This window comes from Phlebotomus papatasi, chromosome 2 (genome assembly GCF_024763615.1).
Source record: "Phlebotomus papatasi isolate M1 chromosome 2, Ppap_2.1, whole genome shotgun sequence".
NCBI lineage: Eukaryota > Metazoa > Arthropoda > Insecta > Diptera > Psychodidae > Phlebotomus > Phlebotomus papatasi.
Window position 1 is genome coordinate 64,277,223 of NC_077223.1, and position 25,505 is coordinate 64,302,727.

Genomic DNA, 25,505 nt, shown 5'->3' on the forward strand with positions numbered 1-25,505 from the left:
ACTTTCTACGATGGAATAAAGTTGAACAATGGGAGAAAAGTTTCTCAAAACCAAATGTATACATTTACTGATTGTCTCCACTCTTTGTCCTCTTGTGACTGAGCACTTTGGTTCGCTGGTATGAAACTTTACAATTTGTCACATATGCTTTACATAAAATCCATTCACTTAAAATTGTGGTATATCCGGAAAACTTTGGCCACATAAGTTAATTTTCCCATTACAGTTAATTTAATTAGAGACGTCAGACGAAGTCTTTCCCAATTAATTATTAAACATGTTAATTCCAACCCATCCATTGAACCCATCTCCAATCAATTGCATGTTGGGAAAATATAATAAGAACTTTCCATCTCGTGAGTTTTCTCAATTGGGAAATGATACTACTATTCCTTATTCATTATGCAAATAAATTTTACCATTGGATTTTACATTTTCTAGACACCTTAAGAATGAATAAATGTTTAGTCTTTGCATGCGACTTTAGGCTAAAGCTCTTTTTGTTGGCTCCCTGAATAATTACAGTTTAACAACATAATCTGAGATAATATTCAACCATGTAAAATAAGTTTATCACCACTTCACCTACATTCACGGAGAAAATGGGAAACTTTTCATCTTTTGGAAAACTTTTCATCCCATTTTAATTATTTTTTTATACATCATTATTTAACAAGGTTTGTTGTTGAGTCCCTATATTGTGTAGAAAATACACAAAATTTACCAGCAACTTCTGCAAAAGAAGTTTCGTCACTTTTGATATTTTGTGGTTTTGTCCTTTTATGAAAAATTTGTAGTTCGTTAGAGCATTTTATTTAGTTAAGAATTATGAAAACTTCAATTATTCAAAACAGAGTTTCCGAAACTTTTGAAATTAGCGATGATTATTGCCTTAAGGGGAAACCTCGACAAAGGAGGACAAAAATTAACTATTTTTCTGATTTTTTTATGGAGGAAAAGGAAACTATCATCCATGAATTTTTTATATAATTTTTTATCGTATTTGAGATGTTAAACTTTTTTCTATAAAAAAAATAATGAATGGGTGCCTAATAACTAGCTGCCTGTACCACTTCGTCGGCGTCAGAAATCACTAATTATTGATAATAATTTTATATCTCGTAATTATTGTTTGAAGAAAAAATATGAAAAAAACTGAATTTATTTATTTGTTTTAATCAAACATAGTTAGGGTCTGTTCCTCTTACAATGTCTGACTAACCGCAAAAAGAAAAAGCAAGATACAAAAAAAAAAAGAAAAAAATGAAAAGAAAATTAAGTCTAAAAAAATTGAATAGAAAAAGAAAAAAAAAGAAATTACTCTAGAACGACAGAAAGTCACCATGTCCTAGTGCGCGGTGAAAGGAAGCGCTGTAATAATGGACATAACATTTGTCTCCTCATAAAGGAGTTCCACCTCATAGTTTGTCCAGATACGGTACTCACAACGAACTGTTTCCCTCAGTACATTTCATGACGCAAATCGTATTTCCTTTCAAAGTAGCATAGGTAGTGGCCGTAAAGTCCAACCTATTCGAGCCTCGATAACCTATTTCGTAACAACCTTGCTTTTACGTGGAGGGGTTGTGAGCCCCTAGTTCCAACCCTCTCTTGAAGGACCAGATCCCAGATCGACTGGGATTACTTACCCAACCTCCTATAAGTCACCTGAGTGTACCAGGCATTTAGCCCGGTAGAGCTAGAGAGAGGCTATGATAGAGCTCGAAATTTCATTATTTTTTATTTTACATAATCCTTCCTCGAATCCCTTGAAACTTTGTAAGTTTAAGAAGGTTCATGAAGGCTATCTATAACAAAAATTTCAAGCCTCAGTCTCTTTTATTTTAGAAAATAGTGAATATTGAAGTTTTCGTTTTGACAAATTTTGCCCCAATCTCCCCTAAATGTTTGTGAATTCCTTTTGAGGACTTACGAAATGCTCATAAAACGTTTAACCCATTAAAAAGTTTGTAGAAGTTTGTACTTCTTCCATAAACATTGTTCGTAACATGATTACTTGATGAAAATTTTGTGGTCCTTCACAAACGTTTGTTTGTAAATGTTCGTAAACACACAGGAAAATGTTCGTAAAATTTTGTTATTTGTTTGTAAAATTTACCAAACAAACAAAACTGTACGAACAAATGCTTATAAAAGAAGGAAAGTGCTCGTCAACGTCAAGTAATCATGAACAATATTTGTGAAAAGTACAATTCTTTGCAGTTTGGGAACATTTTGTAAGTCCCGAGTAGAAATTCACAAACATTTACGAACAATTTTACGAAATATTAGGTGAGATTCTTAACAATCTCACCTACTATAATCCTAACAAAATTTCATGTCGTCCGATCGACCTCAAACTTGGCCAAAATGTGTTTCGCCACTTCCTGATCACGAATATATATGTGGCTATTTTACGTTCCCGGCCGGCCGGCTGGCCGGCCGGCCGCTCTTTGGAGCTTAATAGCTCCTAAACTAAAAAAGATATCGACTTGCGGTTTTCGGCAAAGGTTATATATCGGGTGAAAATTGCAACTTGGTGCATTGACCCCCCACCCCCCACCCCTCCTTCCGCCATTTTGAAGACCCCCCTTTTTTTGTTTTCTCAATAGCTCCGCCCCTATGGCATCGATCGGGCTCAAATTTTAGTATGTTATAGCTGGGCTTTAGAGCTTTCCATCAATACCAAACTTAAGGTCCCCCGACCCCCCTGACCCGAGCTATAAGGGTCCAAAAAAAATTTCTTAAAATGGCCATAACTCCGGTTATAATTGTCAGAATTTAAAAAGTGAGGGCTTTTTGGAAAGCTCTCGTGAAATGCCACTTCCCTTTCTAACATCGCAAGTTCATAAAACCACCGCTAGGGGCGCTATTATTAAAAAGAAAATTTTTAAATCTTATAAGTTAAATAACTCAAAAATTCCATTGTGCATCGGGCTGAAATTTTAGTATGTTGTAGCCGTTGGTTATACCTATCAAACAAAAAAAACCTTAAGTCGATCTAAAACCCCTGACCCGAGCTATAAGGGGTCAAAGTTCGAACATTGACCGGCCTCTATCTCCGGTTCTAACTAACATATCGACCTAAATTTTACCTTTTTGGTTTCGTCTCGATGAGCACTTTCAGATGGAAGTTCAAAAAGTCACCACAGGTGGCGCTGTGATAGCGTCAAAATTCATCGAAATTCAAAGTCACTTTTCTCAAAAACGGCATTGTGCAAGTTAATGAAATTTTAGTATGTTGTAGTCCAGTCTAGGACGTTTCCAAAATGGTGCGTATGTGCGCTGTGGTTTCAATAGAACCGGAGATATGAGGGGTCAAAGTTCACGAAATTCAAAAAATCATATCTCCGGTTCTATGTGACCGATTTTGATGAATAAGGGCTTAAACGAAAGATCTCACCAAATTCTACAACTTTCTAGAATATTTGAACTTCGTGGGATCAACACCAGGGGCGCCACAGTCGAAAAACGAATTTCAATATCACATAACCTCAATTATCTCGACTGTCGCTTAACCAATTTTGATGATTACTTCGACATAATTGTAGAGCACATTTGTCTCTACATTTCGTCCATACATCATTTTCCACTCAGACTACGCTATCACTCCGATTTTGCCGTTTAATGTGAAAAAATTGATTTTTCCCATAATAACGCTTTGAAATCACTCAGATGCCAATTTGACTGCCTCTACTCCACCAAGACACTTAAAATATGGTTTTAAATGGAAAGTCCCGCAAAATACAACAATTCTTTGATATAGTTGAAGTTCAACAAATGACTACTTGGGGAACTCTGGATGAAAAAACGAGTTAAGAAACAAAAAACCTCGCTTATCTTGGCTTCTGAGTAATCGATGAGATCATGTTCTATGAGAAAATTATAGAGAACATTCTGGTCTACATTTCACCCATATATCACTTTTCTGTCAGTTCATCCAAATCCTTGATATTTTGGTTTAAATACAAAATTTGTATAATTTCACGAATTTGATTCAAGATAACTGAATGGCGTCTCCCAACTTCAGCTCTAAATCGAATTTGCATGCACTCCGAGTTAGCTCACGTTAAGAATCTCACCTACATAAGCCGGTTAGGATTATCTGTCCCTTTTTTCCGTGAGAGCACTTCTATTCCCAAAATTGTTGTCTGTCTTAGTGTGGGTGTGGAAGTAATTAATCTCGAAAGTCAGACCGGTAGGACGGCTAAGTTTTGATCGAGATCAAAAGACATGTAAATTTGTTAGGATGATATATAACTTAGCTATTGTTAAAACGCTCCCCAAATTGATAGTTACAGTAGACTCTCGCTCAATCGGCTCTTCCTCAACCGGGCGACAAATTTTGTTAAAAATTTTCACGTTTAATTATGAAGCTAATTCGATCAAATTCGCTGTAGTTCTTCCTATTTTATCGTGATTCTTTATAATTGAGCGCTTTTTGTGGAATTTACAAAGGCTTTCACGCTCAATTCTATCGCCAAACCGGATGACATTTTGCCCCATAATCCCGATTGGGAAAGAGTCTACTGTAGCTTTATGAGCTGATAAATTCCTTTGCTCATTGCCTTCAATATAATTAAAATTGAAAATTTTAGTTAGAGGGCGTGGCCTAAAATTATTTATAAAACAAACTTCAATATACTTCAGAATTCATGTGTTTATTTCATTCACTAAGAAAATTTTAATTATTTTTTATTTAAAGTAAAATAATGTCATTTTTGTTAAAAAAAACAGTTTAAGATACTAAATGAAATATACTGTAAATTGTAACAATTGTGGCTGGATAGATCAAAAGTTCAAAAGTTTCGCAAAAGCTGCAACTTCCGATGCTTCACCCACTTGACATTGTGTTACAGAATAATTTTATTGACTATCATAACCATGGAGTAAATGTTGGTCTTTTGCGCTAAAAACGACCCCAAGAAGAAGTCCCATGAAAAGTTTCAGCCAGAACAATATCAATTCACTTGATGAATAAAATTTCATGAAGAGCTTTTTTTGCCCTAGCCACACTAAGTTTGTCTTTTGTTTTCTCATCGTTGGTCCAAAAAGGAGCACCAACACCAACTAAGAAATTTGCACAATTTAGCGTGAATGATGGATATTATGAGTTGTGCATGCTTTCATTCTCGGAGCATTTATCAACAAAAAATAAATAAATGAAAGAAAAAAAGAAATATAGCTATGATCAAATGTGAAATTTTAAATATATAAATGACATTAATTCAGAACACGAAAATCCAGCCATTTTCATTTTAAGTCACTTTATGAGTCCCTTTTGTTCTCGTCTGTATTCCTTATAGTAAATGACTTTTGCTTCACCCTACAATTTCTCATTTTGAATGCAAGTCTCAATGGTTGGTATTGTTCTTCGATATTTCTGCACAAGACGTTGGACAAGAATGTGAACAAGGAATAAAACAATCGAGATGGTGAAAAAGGGAAAAAACATTCTCAAAAGAAATACTTGAGATCTGTTTCAGCACATTTACTTTTTTCGAAATTTTTCCACAATTGATGCCTCGTCTGTATGAAAGTTAAATAAAGGAAAGACTTTCTGTGCACTTCCATCTGACTCAATCATTTGCACAATGACTGGTTTATGTGCTTGTTTATTGCACTACAGAAAATATGAAGTTACCCTACGTGAATATTTTTTTTTATATCATCAACAGGGTAATATTTTGTGACTTTCAGCGACATTAATGTTTCGAGAGGGATGGTTATAGAAGATATAAATATAAATAATTCATATCATACTGCGTACTGAAGTCATGTGGAATTTTTTTAAGTCACCAGTGCAATCTAAATCACAATGATTGATAATATTAATAAAGTGAGACAACATTTCATGGAAGTACTATGCCTACTCGCAAGCGACTTTTTTAGGCATGTGCTGTTACTTTTTCATTTACTTACCGATGAAGACCGATGCACCCGGGTTCGAAATTCAAAGACCTTTCTAAAAACTTCAAATTTAAGCCAATTAGTTCACAAATGAGCCCTCCAAAGTGATTGAATTTTAACCTTTAATAATTGAAAATGGAGAATTTTCTGGTCATGAGTTTGCATGGGCGAAATATTCGCCTAGGATACCCCTAAAACATGTCCGAAAATCATTGAACAATCCTGAAGGGGAATTCTGTAACGCTCTGGCAATGCCATATGACACACTGGGTTCGAATCTTAAGAGAGCTTTTTCGAAGATGCGATTCTGTAGCCGTGACATTGCCATATCAGCTTACGTGGCATTGTCAGAAGTTACATATTTGAGATTTCTGGCAATTCAAATGACAATGAGTTTTGCTAAACAAATCAACCAAGACGTACTGTATTTTCATAAAATCATCAAGTAAATGGATTTCATTAAAAATCAATTAATTGCATTTTCGAACTCATATGATATGACAAAAAAAGCTTGGTTGGCATTGTCAGGTTTCGAACTCACGTGTGACAATGCCACGAAAATTACAAAATTCCCCTACTGGTCCAATTTTGAGAAAAACCAAAAAAACATGGGTTTGGAGGGGATGGGTGGGAGTGGGCGGAAGGGATAAAACGTCTGAAGATAATGTTTTTCATTATAGGGTGAGAGACCGACGTAACAATTTACCAAAAACAGTAATCCGGTGATCGTCGGATGGGAAAGTTCGTCGCAGAAAAAAAACTTTTCTTTCCAGAGCTTTCGGTTCCCTACGCACCTTCTTCAGTGGTTCAAAATATCAGGTTCCTAGGGCTTTGCCTTTTTTGAGGGCTAAAAGAATATCTTCATTGGGTACATGGATTCTGAATCAAACACATCACGAACAATTTTACAGCGATATTCTAACTTTTTAAAATTTAATTTACTACACAAATTTAACAAAAATAAATAAAATAAGCAGACCGGAAGTTGACATCTTTTACTATTTAGGCTCTAGGGTATGAATTCTGTGATGATGAGTTTATCACGTAATAAATTCACCGGTATAAGATCTAAGTATTTCAAGAAATTTTGACAAAAATTATCCTATACGGGCCTTGACTGACCTGAGGATTAGCCGAGACACGGCTTAGCGTAATTATATTCGAAATAACGGTCAAACTACATTTCCATCATTTTCCACTAAGTCGTCTCTCGGCTTAAGTCGTAAGTGTGTCTAGGGCAGAGGTGTGCAAAAAACCGTTGAAACCGAATTAACGTCAAAATAAGTTTGTTCTGTTAGCGTTTTGACCATTGATGTACATGTTTCTTTTGACGTTAATTCGGTTTCAACGGTTCTTGCACGCCTCTGGTCTAGGGCATAAGGATGCCGTGAGTGTTTGACATGATACTTAGTGTGAAAAACTGTACAAAATACTCACAAAAAGAAATCTAAGAGCTGTGAATTTCTCACATGAGTAACTCATAGACTTTAGAATTCGGCCCCAGGACTGTTCATAAGTACGAAAATGGCTCTGAATTGAACCATTCCCAAAAGAAGTTTTTCAAAAGTAAAATGAAATATAGGGATTTTTTCTAAGATGATTGCAATAAGTCAAAACACCTAATGGGTCAAGTAGTAGAGTATTGGTTTTATATTACTGCTTCCAGATTTGATTTTCGAATCCCCTTTATGACACCAGGAATTTTATTGGCGATTAATGTGTTCGAATTCGAAGTTCGAATTGCATCCTTTGAGGTTCCCTGCACTTGATTCCCCGGAGGTATGAACACGAATTGATAACATCACCCTTGTATAAGGAAATGTATAATAACAGATGCCCCAACGGGTATCGGTCAAAATCCTGTAAGCCAAAATCCCGAATTCTTAAAAGTGTCATAGCTTTCCCACGATTGCACCCGTGCTTGCTGGAGGCAAAAGGAAATTTTCTGTAGCTTGGGAAAACACATTGTACTCCATATTAATTTAATCTCTTTCAGAATTTTGAAAATTAGGAATTTTGGTTTTCGGGATTTTGGCTACCTCCGGTCCAGATCATCTCGCATGCAAGAAAGCTTAGTTACCTTAGTTACTCTATGAAACATAATACTGGCACTATTATTAATTATGAATTATTATTTACAGTAAGTCAGGAATTGTTAATTTTTTTATTTTAATTCCGAAAAGGTCTGAGCCACTTTCAAACAGTTATAAAACAATTCTGAATTAATTATCCCTGAAATTTTATTTAAAAAACTTTGTTAATTTGGGGAGTGTTTTATCTGTTCTAATTCGGTTTGCATCGATTTTTAACCTGCCAAGATAATTTAAAATATGGGACATGTAGAGACAATTCTCTGAAATAGCCAAACTTATACTTAGATACTCGATTTTTGAAATTAGATATTGAAAAATATTATTTCATATTTTTCTTCTCAATCTCATTTATATTGTTATGGAAATCAAAATACTAAACATTATAATTTTCATCAAAATAAATTACAAAATGCCAACATTGTATCTTTCTCATTTTCTTGAGTTTTTTTTTTTTACATTTTCCGGTAGGATGTTTTCCAGTAAAAAACATCCCACAATTTTTGCCTCGTGAATCATTGAAAATGCCATTTTTTCACCTTCTTTTATGATAGTATTTCTGCCTTTTCAGGCACATCACATGAGAGATTTCACTGAGAATTTTTGATTAGCACAATTATTGGGCTATAAATAATTTTATGGGATGGTATGGTTGAGAAAGGAAAAAAAAGCTTCTACCAAATATAATTTCAACTTGCTGTGTGTGAACTGAATTTTCAATTTTCATTGCTCATGCTGTAGTTTTGCTGGGGTTGGTACTGGAAAATTTATTGTATAAGCTAAGAAGAGTGAGAGAAATTTCTTTAATTACCAATTCAATTGACGGCGACATTGAGCTAATGTTTAAATTTAATTCTACTGGTTAAAATTCACTACAAAGTTTCACATTGGATTCAAATGAAAATACGAATAGCTCTCAAAGTCCCGACCATTTTCCAGCGCTTGCAAACAAAGTTAGTTTTCCATGGAATAATGCTGATTGTGAATGTCACTGGGACTCCCCTAAAAAAAAGAGGGTTAATGAATTGAATGAGGGAGAGGACTTTCGAAGAATTACGCATTGTATCAATTTTGTGGATGTATGTGTGTTAAGTAAATTTTGTAAGAGTTGCTAAAAGAATTGTAAAAAAAACTTCACTGGAGTATTTTCTGAAAATTGCTTTTCACTACAAAACTTGCAAGTTTTCATTTTTCCCACACTTTAGTTCTCTCTTTTGGTCAAATTGTTGCAAATTATTTAAAATGTCTCTATTCTATTTTAGTTTTGAAATATTCCCCCTGCCACCAACTTATATTCGTCCATGACGATGATAAAACTTTTACAACTCCATCAAATAACAACTTCGTGGAAGGAAGCTCGATAGATCCCGGTGAAAACTCTCTCATTTAAAGCCCCAACGTATTCCTAAGAGAGAGAGAGAGCTTTCTCTTCGTCTCATATGTTCGGTTTTACTTCACACCATGAAGTGGTCTAAGGAAAAACAAAGAGATTTTGAGATACAAAAGATTCACTTTCAACCCACTCCATTACCTTATTTCTTGTTTGTGCTCGGGCCTAAAATAATTTATTAAGAAATTTCAAATATTTAGGGATGCTTCATCATCTCAATTTCTTACATTTCCGTCTTTTGATACAGGCGAGAGAATTCATCAAAAGTGGCAACCTTGTTAAATTCAAAAGCTTTTAGACGGAAGAGGTCAAAAACGCTTCAACATCGATTTATTAAGAGAACCTTGCAAACTAAACTTCCCTTTTGAAGCAAGCTGGTCATAAGCCTGTTGCGGCTTATGGGATCTCTAATTCACTTGATGAAAAAATAATTTGTTACCAATTCATGTCTCCAATTTATTACCAAGTAATGTCTCAAATATTACAAAATGGAGCTGGAAGAGTTCTAGCATTTTGACATGATCTTTAGTAGGTAGATTTCAGAAAATAAATTATTCCAAAATCGGTACTAGGTACATAGGCATGTTTAGACGAAATTTTCGCCTAGACTACCTCTAAAATATATCCAAAAATCATTGAAAAAGATTGGGCCAATTTTGAGAAAAACCGAGAAAACATGGATTTAGGGAATGTTAATTATAGGGGATGTAATATTATTAAAAAACCAATACTTAACCGGTTCATTGCCGATGAAGACCGATGCAGCCGGATTCGAAATTTCAATACCTTTTCAAAAAATAAAAATTTAACCAAATCGGTTGAAAAACAGACCTCCCAAATTAGTTGACCTTTGACCTTCAATAATAATTCAAAATGGCGAATTTTCCGGTCATAGGTATGTTTGGAGAGAAAATTTGCGTTGTTTGAAAGTTCACTCTGTGCAAACCATGCCAACATTCCCCTAAGCGGTTCATTACCGATGAAGACCTAACCAACCTAACCTAACCTAACCGCCTAACCAAAGCGGTTGAAAAACAGGCCTCCCAAAGTAGTTGACCTTCGACATTCAATAATTCAAAATGCGAATTTTCCGGTCATAGGTATTTTTTGACAAATATTCGCCTGGACTACCTCTAAAACATATCCAAAAATCATTGAAAAAGCTTGGGATAATTTTGAGAAAAACCAAAAAAAAAACATGGTTTTGGAGCAAATAGAGAGGGGTGAGGAGAAAAAGAAAAAAAAGTCTGGAGATATTATTTTTTTTTCTTATTGAGGATCATCAAAGATCGGAAGTTGATATTTTTCCCGTTTGAACTCCCGGAAGGTGACAAGTTGAAAAAAGACGATTATATAAGTGCTCTCTTTTAGAGTTCGAGCAGTAAATATGAATTTAATACACTTAAAGGAGGGTGGGGCAATTTCATATAGCTCAACTTCATTCAAGACTTGTTAGCTGATTGAATATGATTCATATTCAAACTAAGTACAACAAATTTCTTTGGGAAATTGGTTATCTAAAAATCTACATCAAAAATCAAAATATTTATTTTTCCAAAAAATGTTCGTTTTTAAAAGTATTGCATGAGTGAAATTATCCCACACTAATCCAGTATCGTTGCCGTAATATCCTTTTAATGGACCAGGCCTCTTGTACTAGCTTCTCTAGTAGTGGCAATCTTGGCGATTATTCGTCAGCTCCCTCCAGCACCTTAACACTTCCAGCTGTTTGCGAGCAGTATCAAGTATTTCTCTAGCTCTCTATGTACCGTCGTTGCGGGTGACTTTGCACGTTTTTTCGCTGTTTTTCAACTTTACCCTCTCAAAGTGAATAGTTAAAGTGAAAGGAGGGGGGTGAATGGGTAAAATTATTTGTATTCAGTTGTTAATGAATGGATTTTGTGCCACTAACATTAATTTTATAAAATTTTACTATGTTTAAAAAAATCAAGAAAAAAGGCTTGCACTTGGGATAAGGTGCGGGTGACTTTGCACTTTTTAATAAATACTAAAAAATCAACAATTTCTGATAATAAACGACAATGAAGATCTTCACATCTAATGGTAAGATGCACGAGATCTACAAGATGATGTGGTCGCCATCTTGATTTGACGTTTCTGTCCGCCATTTTGAATAACTGTCAAACCCTAAAACTAGTCCGATTGGGTTGAAATTTTAGTATGTTGTAGCTGATGTCAAGGCCTTTTCAAAACGTATCTATGTTCCGGTCTACGTCAAGTATTTACCTAGATACAGAGGCTCAAAGTTTAAAATTTTGCAACACTCATATTTTGGCGGTCTTTATTTTTTAATCTTCAATATTTGAAACCTAAACGAAATGCCTCAGTAACCATTAAAAATGGTTGAGACTTTTATTTTATATATTTATTTACTCTAACATAATTGAAAAAAAAATAAACGAAAAGCGCATTTAATTAATTTTTTATTTTTCATCTTTGCGAAAACAGTTTTTAAGATTCTCAAATAATGCGCTGTTATAAACAAAAACATTACTTTTCTTTTTGTTTGTTTGTTAGATCTCATCGCCTAACGATAGCGCTGTCTTTTTTCTGATAGTTTCAATAAAAGAAGCTCCTTGTAGTTCTGTATTCATAAAAATGTCAAAATTTTGAACTTGGAGCCCCTATATCCAGACAATCACTTGACCTAGGTCGGATTTTATATATGTTCTGAAAAGGCCTTGATGTCAGCTAGAACATACTAAAATTTCAGCTCAATCGGATGAGATTTTTTATTTGACAGTTATTCAAAATGGCGGTTAAAAACGTCAAATCAAGATGGCGACCATTCCATCTTGTAGATCTCGGTCATTTTATCTTAAGTTTCCACAAAATTGGATAATTTTTAGCCAAATACTTCTATAATAAAGCTTTAGAAAGATCATTATATGCAATTTTATAACATAAATCATGCGTTCTTAGGAAGATAATAGGGAAAAAAAATATTTTAATAAAAATAATCAGCAAAATCGAAGTGGATTATTCTAGCCAGATAAATTTAGATTGGATTTGGACAATTTACTACTCTGAAATCGATTTTGGAATTGCACCTTCAGATAACTTTTTTACGGAGCCGTTTTTTGACAAAATACCTATATTAGCATTTCATTGACTATTACTGAAACTACAAGAATCCTTTTGAGGATCATTGTACCTTACTTGGTACTTAACATATCCCTATACACTTTGACATGGTAGACCGGATCGGCGAAGACTATCAATAAGTGCTACAATTGTTCAAAGTCTCACGAACAGCAGAGTGCAAAGTCACCCCCCGAGTGCAAAGTCACCCGCAACGACGGTATATTATCATCGACAGGAGTCTTATGATTCTTTATACTTTGAATAACTGTGGCAGCCTCTATTCAGTCCAAAATGCCATTTTACTTCTTGATCCTTCCCGATACAGTTTTTACTTAATTGAAAAGAGTGTTGAAGCACTCTTTCTATCTCCTTAGTGTAGTACTTCATATGTGTTTGTACTAATTACTGAAGTGTTATCTGACAAAGACAATTCTGGTTGATTTGGATGATAGTTCCGCCGCAGAATTTCGCTCTAAACTCTCTCTTCTGCTGTAGCGCTTTTATGTCTTCCATTTGCTATTGTGTGTAGGCTCTGTATCTCTCAATAATTGCTGTAGAAAAGGGTAGATAATAATAGATCGAAATAAATTTGTTGTAATCTAACAGCCTAGTTTCTAATGACGGTTTTTTGAATTAACGTTTCATATAAGTCCTGGGGAATGTAGCGTGTCTATCAACCGATTACAACAAGTTTTATCCGGTTCAGTTACCTTTGATTATTCGTAATGAAACAACTAAAAAAGCGCTACTTAATTTTGGCCCGAAATCTAATTTGTTTTAGAGTTAGAACCGTTAGAACCACATTAAGCTAGGCAATATTTAGGATGAACTCTAAAAGAATCAAAATGGCTACAAATCGGTAAACCGGAAAAATAGAACAACAGAAATATTGTGAAATGCTAAAACTCATGAGTTTTGCTTTGAGTTAGGCTCTTAAACAACTTTATTAATCTACTAAACCAGATAAATGTTGCGAACATTGTTCGTAAAATTAAATTTTCTAATACAGAAAACTTTTTGTTTCACAAAACACATTGTTTCAAATTTTGTGTCAAAGGAGCATTCAATATTCTGTCGAATTGCATATGAGTACGTAAATATGTGTATTGCAGCAGATGGTAAAAGCTCAACTCAAAGTTCGAAATTTGTGTGAAATTTTCTAACAAAACTATCCCGCAGGATAATAATTAATAGATATAGAAGCAATTGTTCAGTCTACACTGGAAATATTCAATTTTTAATTGCACCAACTTTACCATTATTGTAATTATAGAGCCACACTGCTACATTTATATATCATGCGCAATCTTGGATTTATTCTTGTAACGGATAAAGTTTTTTTCTGACTCAGATGCTGATTTTGAGTTAAAGGAAAGTGAGAAAAAGAAAGAACGTTTCGAATATAAAGGTCAATTCGAATGAAAATACTGCTTCCAAAAATCGTACATAAATTGTTAATTTATTAATTACATACATTTTTATTTTGTTAACTCCATAGACTATTATTCGATCTTGGCAATTTTTTTTCAGAGAGATCTTATAAGAATTTAAAATTAGGAACAAGTTGCCACACAGGAAAACATATTTTGTAAAAATGTTCGTAAATGTTTGTGAATTCCTATGGGGGAGTTACAAAATGCTCGTGAGTCGTGAAACCCACAAACAAGTTCGTAAAAGTTTGTACTTTTTCACAAACATTGTTCGTAACATGATCACTTGACGAGCATTTTTTGTACTTTTACAAACATTTGTTCGTAAATGTTCGTAAACACACAAAAAATGTTTGTAAAATTTTATCATTTGTTCGTAAATGTTCGTAAAATGTTCGACAGGAAAGCAAACATTTAAGAACAAATGACAAATTTTTACGAACATTTTTTGTGTGTTTACGAACATTTACGAACAAATGTTTGTAAAACTACAAAAAATGCTCGTCAAGTGATAATGTTACGAATAATGTTTGTGAATAAAGTACAAATTTTTACGAACTTGTTTGTGGGTTTCACGATTCACGAGCATTTTGTAACTCCCCCATAGGAATTCACAAACATTTACGAACATTTTTACAAAATATTTTTTTCTGTGCAGCTCCACCGTGAAAAAAAAAAACAGTGTTCGAACACACGAAGAGTGAGGTTAATACTGCCCCAGGAATTCCCTCCCTGCAATTTGTTAATTTTGCCTGATTAAAATATTCTTCCAATAAAAATAGACAAAAATATTGTATTTTCACAAAAACAAACTTCAAATTATTTTTCTGTGTCGTAAAAAAATCCAAAATAAATATTTGATATAGAGGCGTTTCATTCAAAACCAAAAAATAATTTTCAGAACAACCGCGGCGGATAAAGGATAGTCCAATTCAAATCTGATTTGTATCAAACCACTATAAATATAGCCACTATTGTTAACCAATTTTCTATTGTAATACAAAATTAAATGGATTTATTCACAGCTTGGAAAACAATTACTTGAAATGAAAAAGTTTTTAACATGTATTCTCTACAACATGATGGAAACTTGTTCAAATAAGTGTTTTATTAAAAATTAAGCTTGACAAAGTATTTGGAATATAATTTCTCAATTGCAATTCTAACTTCAAAATTCATTAAAGCTTGTTCATTCCATTTTGATTGTGTTTGTAATATATTCGTTAGTATTGCGTGAGGAGGAAAGTGGTTTAGAAGTTGCAGATTGAGTATTAAATTCATCCACTATACCTCTCCACCAGTTTTGATTGAAAGTGTCGACATCGTGGATTGAATATCAGGAACGTTGTGATGATGCATTAACAGTTTGTGAATTTGCAATATGCTTAATTGAAAGGAAAGTTCCATCTTGAATCTCCGAAGGAATTGGTTACTTCAAGGAATATGAATGTAGATGCAATTAGTGTGGCATAGTTAATATTCAGGATGAATTAGTTCATGGGTCAGGGTGTGATTTTATTAAATTCCTACACATGGAGCAATTTTGGTGTCAATAGGACTCAATTTGCTACAGGGCATTGCAATTTGTCTTGGTTTTACATGGTTAGACCAGAGGTAGGACATTATGTTAAAATTAGTTTCTCGGGTAAACCAAGAAAAATTGATTAATTTTCCTACAACTCAAGTAATCGGATATTTAAGGGTAAAATATGATAAAAAATATCATTTTAAACATAAATTATTAAAAACATGTTTTTTTTTTTATTTTCCTTTTAATGTAAAATCGAATTAGTTAAGCCTAATATCCGATTTTATTTATTTTTTTGTTATTGAATGTATGTAGAAATCATTTCTTTTATAAGGATCATAATGGTTATTATTTGATAATCATGTTCCTTCTGCCTTCCGTCAGATCATGAGAAGAAGGAGAATAGAAAGAATTGAGACGATAGTCTTAGGAGAACCACAAAAAGGGGAGCATCGAGCTTCGTATCCTGGACCTTGGCGAGTGAAAATTTAGTGATCCCGGAACCATGGGCTACACGTGTACAATTTATTTAAACTTTCTCATAAATAATATAAAGTTTGTAGGGGAACACTTTCAGGTTTCGCGCACACCCTGGCTTCGAACATATTATTTTTTTCCCATATTCCTTTAAATCGGACCTATTTTTTCAAGATGTGAGCTATTAAATATATTGCCATATAGATCAGATTCATTAAAAGAATATCGGAAAAATATGAAGCGTACGAAGCCAGAGTATGTACGAAGCTTGATTGAAAACCTTCCCCTCTACTAAAATTTAAGAGATTTGATCCATGTAGTTTCAGTCGAAGTTCTATTATCCAAACGTGTTTCTGAATGGAAAATAGCTTTCTAATTTCAAAGATATTATACCGAATTAATAAATTAAATTGTCGCCCAAATTGGAATCTGTTAAAGGCATGACTGGTATGACCTAGTAATTATGTGGGGAATTATAATTGAACGGGAATGTTATTGACTTCGTTGTTCTGATTTTCCTCTCAGTAAAATTATAATTGACACATGTTTATACCAGAAACACATCGATATTTGAACGGCAAATTATAAAAACCACCTTGCGGAATTGCCAGTAAGTCAAAATGTCTTTTCTTTGGCATTTTGTATTCAAATAAATTGAAGAAATTAAATAAATGAACAATATTATACATAATAATATAAAAATAAGGTAATAAATTAGAAATTTTATCGATCTAAAGAGTGTGCCGGGGGCAAAAATATCCATTTGTCGAAATTTTCAGTCATAAACCAAAGAAATTTTACTCTATTCTGTCCTATCACTAAAACGTATCCAAAAAATAATTTCAACCAATTTCGAAATTAATAAAAAAAAAAATTGAAATTCTTCAGTAGAAATCTCTTATCATTTACATTCTAATCTGCAAACAAATATGAGAATAATAGATAGCAATATTCAGTACAAAATATAAAAGCAAGTTAATAAATGCTACTATTTTAAGGCCTGAAGTCAAAAATCAGTTCTAAGGCGATATTTGCTATGCTAACTGCAGGAGTTTGATGGTCCGAAAGTATCTCCGCTAAAAAGTGAATGAGCCCAAATACAAGTAGATTTTGATTCACCAATAGTGTCTTTGATAAAAGGTAAATGGAACTCTATTTGCACAAAAAGTCGTTGATGTTCGAAGAATTCAAATTCAATTTCGAATTTTCATATTAAATTTTCGAACAAGGTGGGAAAAATTTAACAAATATCACAGTAAAAAGCTCGCAAAAGAATTACTCAGTGATTATGGAGTGATTAAATAATAAGACAAGAACAGTAATCGTCGTTGTTCTATTTTTTTCCTCACAACAATGTGAAGACCGTCACATTTTGCAACTTGAGCACATCGAAATTCGAACAGGATGTAACTTCAGTTACCTTGCGAAAAGCATTAAGAAGTAAGAAAGTCTCTTTTTTGTATCTTCAAATAGATTTACAGATTTTTCAAGATCTACTTGTGGAGTGGATGGTAGGAGTGGCTATATAATTCGCACAAAATGTCGTTAATATTCGAAGAATTCAAAGACAATTCCGAATTTTCAAAATAAATTTTTGGATAAATTTTACGTAAATTTATTTAAAAAAAAAATTAACAACACTAAGAAGCTAATAGAAGTCACGGAGTGATAAAATGCAGGGATTTAATAATAGTGATTGAATAATAAAAGCATCTTTGCTTAATTTTATCCTATGGAGACCTCGAGGGTCTTCGTAATTCGAATAGGAAGTACTTGAGTTACAAAAAAAATTTCATTTTTTGACTTTGAAAACCGATCTTCGAATGTTTTTTCTCTTGGGAAACCTCGGCTGTGAACGTTTAGAATGAGTAATACTTCAATTCATTAGTCTAGTAGATTTTTATAAGGGTAATTTTTGCAATCCAATTTTTCTCAGTGTAGACACGACTTCACATGTAAGGTTGAGACCAGAAAATTGGTTTAGGTATTAACATGTGACAAAATAGTATTTCAGCAAATTATACACAATTAATGTTGCAAAATGATTTAACTACCCCTACGTCGGAATTACATATTAAAATTCAATCTTCTTATTCTCTCAGCCAAATTGGATGGTGTGAAAACTTACATGCGGATGAGACGAGTCCCAAATCATCTTCAAGTAAAAGTCATTAAGTGGTTTGACTATCTCTGGCTGACGCAAAAGTGCTCCGATGAGGAACGAGCTGTATCGTGTCTTCCTGATAAATTAAAGGTATGTACAAGGATATTACTCCCATGGGTGAAGTTGTAACTTGGCAGTTTGTTATATCATAAAACTTCTGATGGAATGAAAATGTTACATTTAAACTCAGGAAAATTTAATTCACAATTTTAATCTTCACACATATTCTCTCGTGTTTGAACTGAAATTTGCATAACTCACATTCTCTTCTAAATATTGTTGTTTTCGTCAGCCATTCTTGTAACTGATATCTATATTTATTATAAATGCAGTATATAGTATATGTCAGGCTTACCACTGATATGGTATATTAAACATTTGAGACTTTTAGCTTAGCACGTGAATGGGCATGTCCACACGTGTTTTTTACATTACTTCCCCATTAGGGGGAAGTGGGGCACCTTTGAAATTGGGATTTTCCTTCTATGTTTAAGTGGAACTGAGCTATATCATAATGTAATTTAGCTTCTCAATCTGTTTGAGCACCTGAATTATATCAGAATAAAACTCAATTATATTTGAAAATAGGTGGAAAATCCCAATTTCAAATGTACCCCACTTTCATAGGTCCCCACTTCCCCCTATCAAGTTACGATATAATTTAATTGAACTAAAACGTGTAAGGTTTTTAAAACCACAAAAAAACACTTAAATATATTTTGTATAGTATTATTATTTCATTATTTTTTTATTACTAGATACGCGTTATTCTATAACCATAAACGTAACAATGTTGTAAAACTTTCATAACAAAGATTACCTCTGGTGGGATTTTTTTTACAAAAAATGATTGAGATTCTTTTAAAAGATAATATAGAATTTTGCCTATTTTCAAATGTGCGATTCATGTTATATTTAGCATATTTGATAGGTATCACACAGAAGGAAATATTACGTAAAATGTCCATAAATATTTGTGAATTCCCACTGTGGGAACTTAGGGGAAAGTGAAGCACTTGTCAAATAGGGTACCTTTGAAATTAGGTTTTTATCTGTTTCTTCTACTTTAAATAGAACTGGATCTTATCATGACACTGAGAAAAAGACAGGGGTGCGATTACCTTTTTTCCTCATAACTTTAACACTATTTAGGTTTAAAAATATATCAACATTTTTTAATGTTAATTTTACACCCTTTTAAGGGTAAAATTAACTTGATAAAAGGGTAATTTTAACCCTTAACCCTTTAACGACGAGACACTTTTTACGGACCTAAAATCAACAATAAAAATTTAACCAATAAACAAAATCAATTAAACGTGTTACGTCTGACTTTAGAAAATCCAACAGAATCTGATTCGGTGCTTTTTTTAGCTCTACGAGCGATAGGGACAAAAATAGCCTAAAAATTTAAATAATTTTTCTGACTATAAAAATGAATAATAATTTTCAGTCTAACGAAAAATATTATGTATGAGTATTGTAGTTTCTTTTTCTAAAAAGGTTTTGCTTAAAAAAAATGAAAGTATGAAAAACAATTAAAATAATTTTTCAATATGAGAATTTAAAAATTCGTCATTTTTAAGCTTAAATATTTACTATATAGCAAATAGCTAGAGACTTACAAAAAATATCCTAGATTCGTTAAACCTTCTACTTTGCAATTACGTACATACATGAGAATGAAATAAATTTAAATAAGCCTCAATTTCAGGAGAAAAAAGCCCAATTTCAAAGGTACCCCATTTCAAAGATGCCCCACTTACCCCTTCTAAATGCTCATAAATCGTATAATCCACTTAAAAGTTCGTAAAAGTTTGTACTTTTTTCACAAACATTTCTGATAATAATTACCACTTGATGAGAATTCTTTGCTCTTTTACAAACATTTGTTCGTGGACATTCGTAAACACACAAAAAACGTTCGTAAAATTTTGTCATTTGTTCGTAAAATTTTGCCAAACAAACAAATACGTATGAAGAAATGTTTGTAAAAAATAAGAAATCCTCGTCAACTGAAAATATTACGAACAAAATTTGTAAAAAAAATACAATCTGTTTTTTTTAGCTTTTTAGTGGGTTATACGATTTATGAGCATTTTGCAAGTCCCCAGTAGCAGTTCTCAAACATTTATGAACAATTTTACAAAATATTTTTTTTGCAGAATTTTATTACTACCCAAGAAGCATAGATGAGTTCGAATTGTCATACTATTTTACGGAATAATTCTCCAATTTAAAAAATCTTTACAAGAATAAAAACACTGCAAAGAAGAATAATATTCTGTTTGAAGATTCTTGTCTCGAATATGACATTTTCACATAATTCCGCGAAAAGCTTTTCTCATGTCACGCATACGAATAATTACCATAAATTTTAATTGGTACTTGACGCAAATCTCAGCAGATAAGACTTTCACTCAATTCGTTTCCATCTTCACTAAATTGCTAATTTTCTTTGTAGAATTATGTCTAAAAACTCCTTCATTCGTAAAGAAATCTCTTGTTTGTCATGGAATGAGTGTCTTTCTAGATTTTTAAAGAGAAACTTGAAAAAAAAAAACGGAGAAAGAGCAAGAATGAAAATCTATGAAAAAAAGTCCACGACAAAAATGTACGAGATGAATCAGGGAAAAATGAGAAATTATTTTTCTACTTTTACCCGAAGCATTCTCATGGTGCAGCTAATTATTTTACTGCATGGAAAATTTATTTCTTCATCTTGAAAGAATTTTCCTGGTAGAAAACCCCTTTTAGTGGCGCAACTCGAGAATAAATTCACCATTATATCGCTATAATGGAAATTATTCAATTTCACATTAAATCATCTTGAGGGTTGGAAGAGGAGAGTTTGGTCATCTCCAAGGCAATTTCCTCACCTTCTTAAACCACAATTCTTTCAATTTCCCCTCACTTCATTCAGCGGCACAAACGTGAAAGAGGATACCAGAAAGTTTGCAAAAAGTAATTTTGCCAAATCGACCGACCTTTATTCCTCAATTTACTCGCTTCATTCCCCATCCAGTTTTTGTCAGTAAAGTCAAAAATTCCATTCTAATAAAGTTCCACGCGGGAACCATATATTTGGCAAATTCTGTTGAATGTTCATTATAACACTGCAGAAACGAGATAATAGATATTGTTTGAATATTTTCCACAAAGGAAGAATTTTATCGGAACAATTTTGAACTATTTTACTCTGTAACTAGTCATTCCAACATTGAATTCAATTAGGTGTGTTATTGTTGTTGTTCCTTCAAATAATGCAATGAAGAATAATTATCGAAAACAGTTGTACTATTCACATGCAAAAATAACTGAATTTGCTTCTAACGAAAAACAAAAACAGAAACTGAAGTATTAATTTTAATCTTAATTAAATCTTTTGGAAAAGTAGCTAAAACGTTTTGTGTATATTTTTTAAACAAATATTATTGCCAATAATTCTGTCAGGAAAGTTTGGGAAAATACTCAAATCCCAATTTCAAAGGTGCCCTACTTTCAAAATTACCCCGCTTTCCCTTTCTGAGAAATGATGTCACTCTGTTTGTCCGTCTGTCCGTCTGTTCCTCCGACCGGTATCACGCCTTATACGAGCTTTAGACCTAAATGGCTTGGCTATCTGGCTTAACTCCTCTAATTCCTCATCAAGCATGATTTTTTAGAAAATTGTTGTTTAGAATTGAATATTAACGGCAAATGATTCATTCACTGAGAGAAATCCGAAAAAGTCAAAATAACATTCCGGAAATGTTAATTTTATCCTGCAGTATTGATCCGAAAACGGTGTAAATATTACCCTTTTTAGGTGTATTATGGGTTAAAAGTACCCTTTTCATGTTAATTTTACCCTTAAAAAGGTGTAAAATTAAAATGGAAAAAAATGTTGATATATTTTTACACCCAAAAGTGTTAAAGTTATGACGAAAAAAGTTAATCGCAGCCTCTTTTTATTCTCAGTGTTAGATTTTGAAAAATAAATAAAATTGCTTGTTATTATGAATTTTGAGACCTTCGAGAACTGGGCTAAACCTTCAGTCTGAAGCCGGCATAAAGCCCAAATGTTTAGAGATCAGACTTGGGACCTCCGGACCACCCCCCATAAGTCGAATTTGGGACATTCACATGCCCTTCATATTCCTTCCACCACTCCCCTTCCCATCCAAAATCGTTTTCGTTTTTGGTTATGTTTTATAGATTACCTAGGCGGATATTTCGTCCTGATACGAAAGTAATTTTGGATCTGTTGTCGAGAGTTTCCACCTGATAGCAAAGTAGAGCACGGGTGGTGTATTCCCTTCCCTGTTTGCGGAAAATTCATATTTCCTGCCTTACGTTCCAAGCAAGGCCTTTTACTGGCGGTATAGTTCTGTTGCCTGCCGTGTGGGGGATTGGCTGACAGGAGACACTGTCACTCAGTCGGTAACATGGCCTGGAAGAGTTCGGATGGGGGCACAGAGCTGGGTCGCTGCCGGGCAATTGGCTGCGAAAAGCCTTGGTCTTCTTAAGAAATTTTTCAGGGCAGAAACCCGGCTACAGATCGTTCCTAATAACGGTTTTGAAGGTTTAATGTAAAAAAGGTTATAGAGAGCGTATTTCTCAACCGAATGGTATCATGTTTGGATTTTTTGGAAAGGTCTTGCAATTCCTGATAATCTTGAACGATTTTTTTAAATAATTTATTTTTTATATAAAATTCAATTGTATTACTGCTGAGGTATTTTGGGTAATGTTTTAAGAGATTTAACAATCGGTTCAAATAGGTTGTAAACCGATAATGAACCGGTAAACTGTAAATGATGCAGAAGTACTTTTGTAGTATAGTATCTAAGTCACGAGTTTGAGTACTTCGCAAAGCTTGGGACGCTTTCTCATCCAAGGGGTAACTCATTCCCATTTTCTCTGACAAGGGTTTCTGGTTTCTCGAGTTTCGCGATGCGATTCTTGGGTTTCTCGGGTTTCGCGATGCAAAAATTGAGTTTTACGGGTTTTGCGAAGCGTTTCTCGGACAATTGACGAGGGTTTCTCAATATGAGTTATCCCTTGTTGCCATCCCTTTCACTATGCTTTTAGTATATTCAATCACAATTTTGATAATATTACATGGCATATTTTAAATCCAAAATCTTATTTTTATAATAAAATTTGTTTAAGACAGGGAAATATAATAATGATCAAAAGAAGAAAAAATCTAAATGTTTTTTTTTCATAGATTTTTGCAAGTAAAATAAGTATTTCATTTTGTGAAAAATAATATACATAATTTCGAATATAATTGGAAGTATAAAGTGCAAGAAGTGTCAGAACGGAAGAATTTACTAATTCTTCAAACACTTTTGAAGTGCTAGGAGTATTATGAGGGGTTCTCCCCTGACAATATATAGGGTGGAATAACCGGCTATCGCCATGTTTAGGAAAAAATTAAATTCATTTAATCATAACTTTTGAATCCTTGTTACAAGATAAGTCAAATTTGACACAAAGTTACTTAGATGTATTGGCTCTAGATACGTGAAAACAATAATCCTAGAACATAACGCTGGACTACTTAAAAAACTGATTTTTATTAATAATGCAAAAATAACCATTTCGTCGCCACTTTTTACCACTTTTCGCCAGTTCTGTAAAATTTGTAACCACTTCTCGCCACCCACTTGAAAAGAACCACACTCGGTTATTTTAGGCAATGCTATGAAAAGAATACATTCACCATTTCTCTTTCCTTGTGATCACTTTATTATTACTCTCTTTAAATGATTTTTCTTCACTTTTATTTGAGAAATCAAATTATGGGGCTTTTTCAGAAAGTAAACAATGCAGATTTGACAACTGAGAATGTACGAAGTGAAGTTAGCGTCGCCTATTGAAAAGACTGGCGACAGGTGGTAAAATCAATTCCAGAATATTACCACTTCTCGCCATGCCTCATTTTTATACAAAAATAATATAAAATGAAATATTAATTGACTAAATACAAATTTTATGTATTCCACAAGTGCAATTAAATATTCAATAGACAAATTATTTACCCAAATAGGTATTTTTCGCCTGATGAAAATTTGACGACACTTAGTACATTTGGTAAGAGATGTTGGATTCGATGCACTTGCTTAAAATATTGCTCTAAAAAGTGATCAAAATCGTGAATCCAAAACGAATAATTATTATTTTTCGATTCTATGCGTAGAAGCAGAAACAATACAAAAAAATTGCGACTCATTTATTTCATAAATTGCGAAAAATATCGATTTCAATGTAAGTGGCGAGAAGTGGGGCACTGGCGAGAACTGGTGATTCCACCCTAGCAATCATCTTGTTCTTTAAAGAAGATACGTCTAATTTCTCTGGAATTTTGAAGCATGAACTTATTAAAAGTTTAAATAATTTAATGTCTAAATTAGTTATCAATCTCAGAATCATTGCTAATCGAATCATTGAGTTTGAAGCGACGATAATTGAATTTTCTTACTAAGAATTTGAATTTTATAATGATAAATATGTCTATGCTATATTTTTTTTAACAATATTTTTGGCCTCTGTCTTCACACTAGAAACAAATTTCGTCAAAAATCGCCTTTTTAAAAAAAAAATTCTGACGCTTCTGCCTAAAAAATAGGGGAATTTTATCTTAAAAAGGCAATTTTTAAAGAAATTGCTCTTAGTGTGAGGGGTCTTGAAAATCAAAATAAATCAAACTAAAAGTGATTTTATTATTTCTTGTATTCTCACAGGCTGAAATCGCTATTAACGTCCATTTAGATACACTTAAGCGAGTCGAAATCTTCCAGAACACCGAGGCCGGCTTCCTTTGTGAATTGGTGCTACGTTTACGACCTGTTCTCTTTTCGCCAGGAGATTACATATGTCGCAAAGGTGAGGCAGAAATTAATTTTTTCCTAGTCTTCCAGACACATAGAAAAAGTTTTTCTATTTCGAACCCCGAACAAAAAAGAAATTGGCAATGAATGTCTCAATAGATGAGCCAATAAAAGACAACACTTAAGCTGCAATAATCAATTTCTTCCAATTTCTTTATCTGGTTGAGATTCTTTCTTTGCTATTTCTGGTAATTTGAGGATAAAACTTTGGAAAGGATTTCATTCAGATAGAACATGTTCTGATTGTTTTAACTAGATGATGTTCTGTTTTTTCTCCTTTTTCGTGGGGTAACAACTTTTGTGCCCAATGGCGCATGAACTTGGACATATTTTTCTGGAAAAAAAGGTGAAGTTGGCAAGGAGATGTACATCGTGAACCGGGGACGTCTTCAGGTGGTGGCAGATAATGGTAAAACTGTTATGGCATCTCTCAAGGCAGGTTCTTACTTTGGTGAAATAAGCATCCTTAATATGGGGACTGCAGGTAAAGAATTGGGTAAATATCACAGCCAGGCGGACAATATTCTTACGCA

At 33.3% G+C, this 25,505-nt stretch overlaps 1 protein-coding gene across 1 annotated transcript in view; it reads left to right on the top strand.

Moving 5' to 3' along the window:
- LOC129802361 (cyclic nucleotide-gated cation channel subunit A) overlaps nt 1-25,505 on the top strand; it is a 224,183-nt gene that overhangs the window by 176,701 nt on the left and 21,977 nt on the right. Inside the window, exons 6-8 of the mRNA XM_055848112.1 lie at nt 18,033-18,184; nt 24,826-24,967; nt 25,319-25,468. Coding sequence (XP_055704087.1) covers nt 18,033-18,184; nt 24,826-24,967; nt 25,319-25,468 — 444 coding nt within the window. The remainder of the gene's footprint in view (nt 1-18,032; nt 18,185-24,825; nt 24,968-25,318; nt 25,469-25,505) is intronic.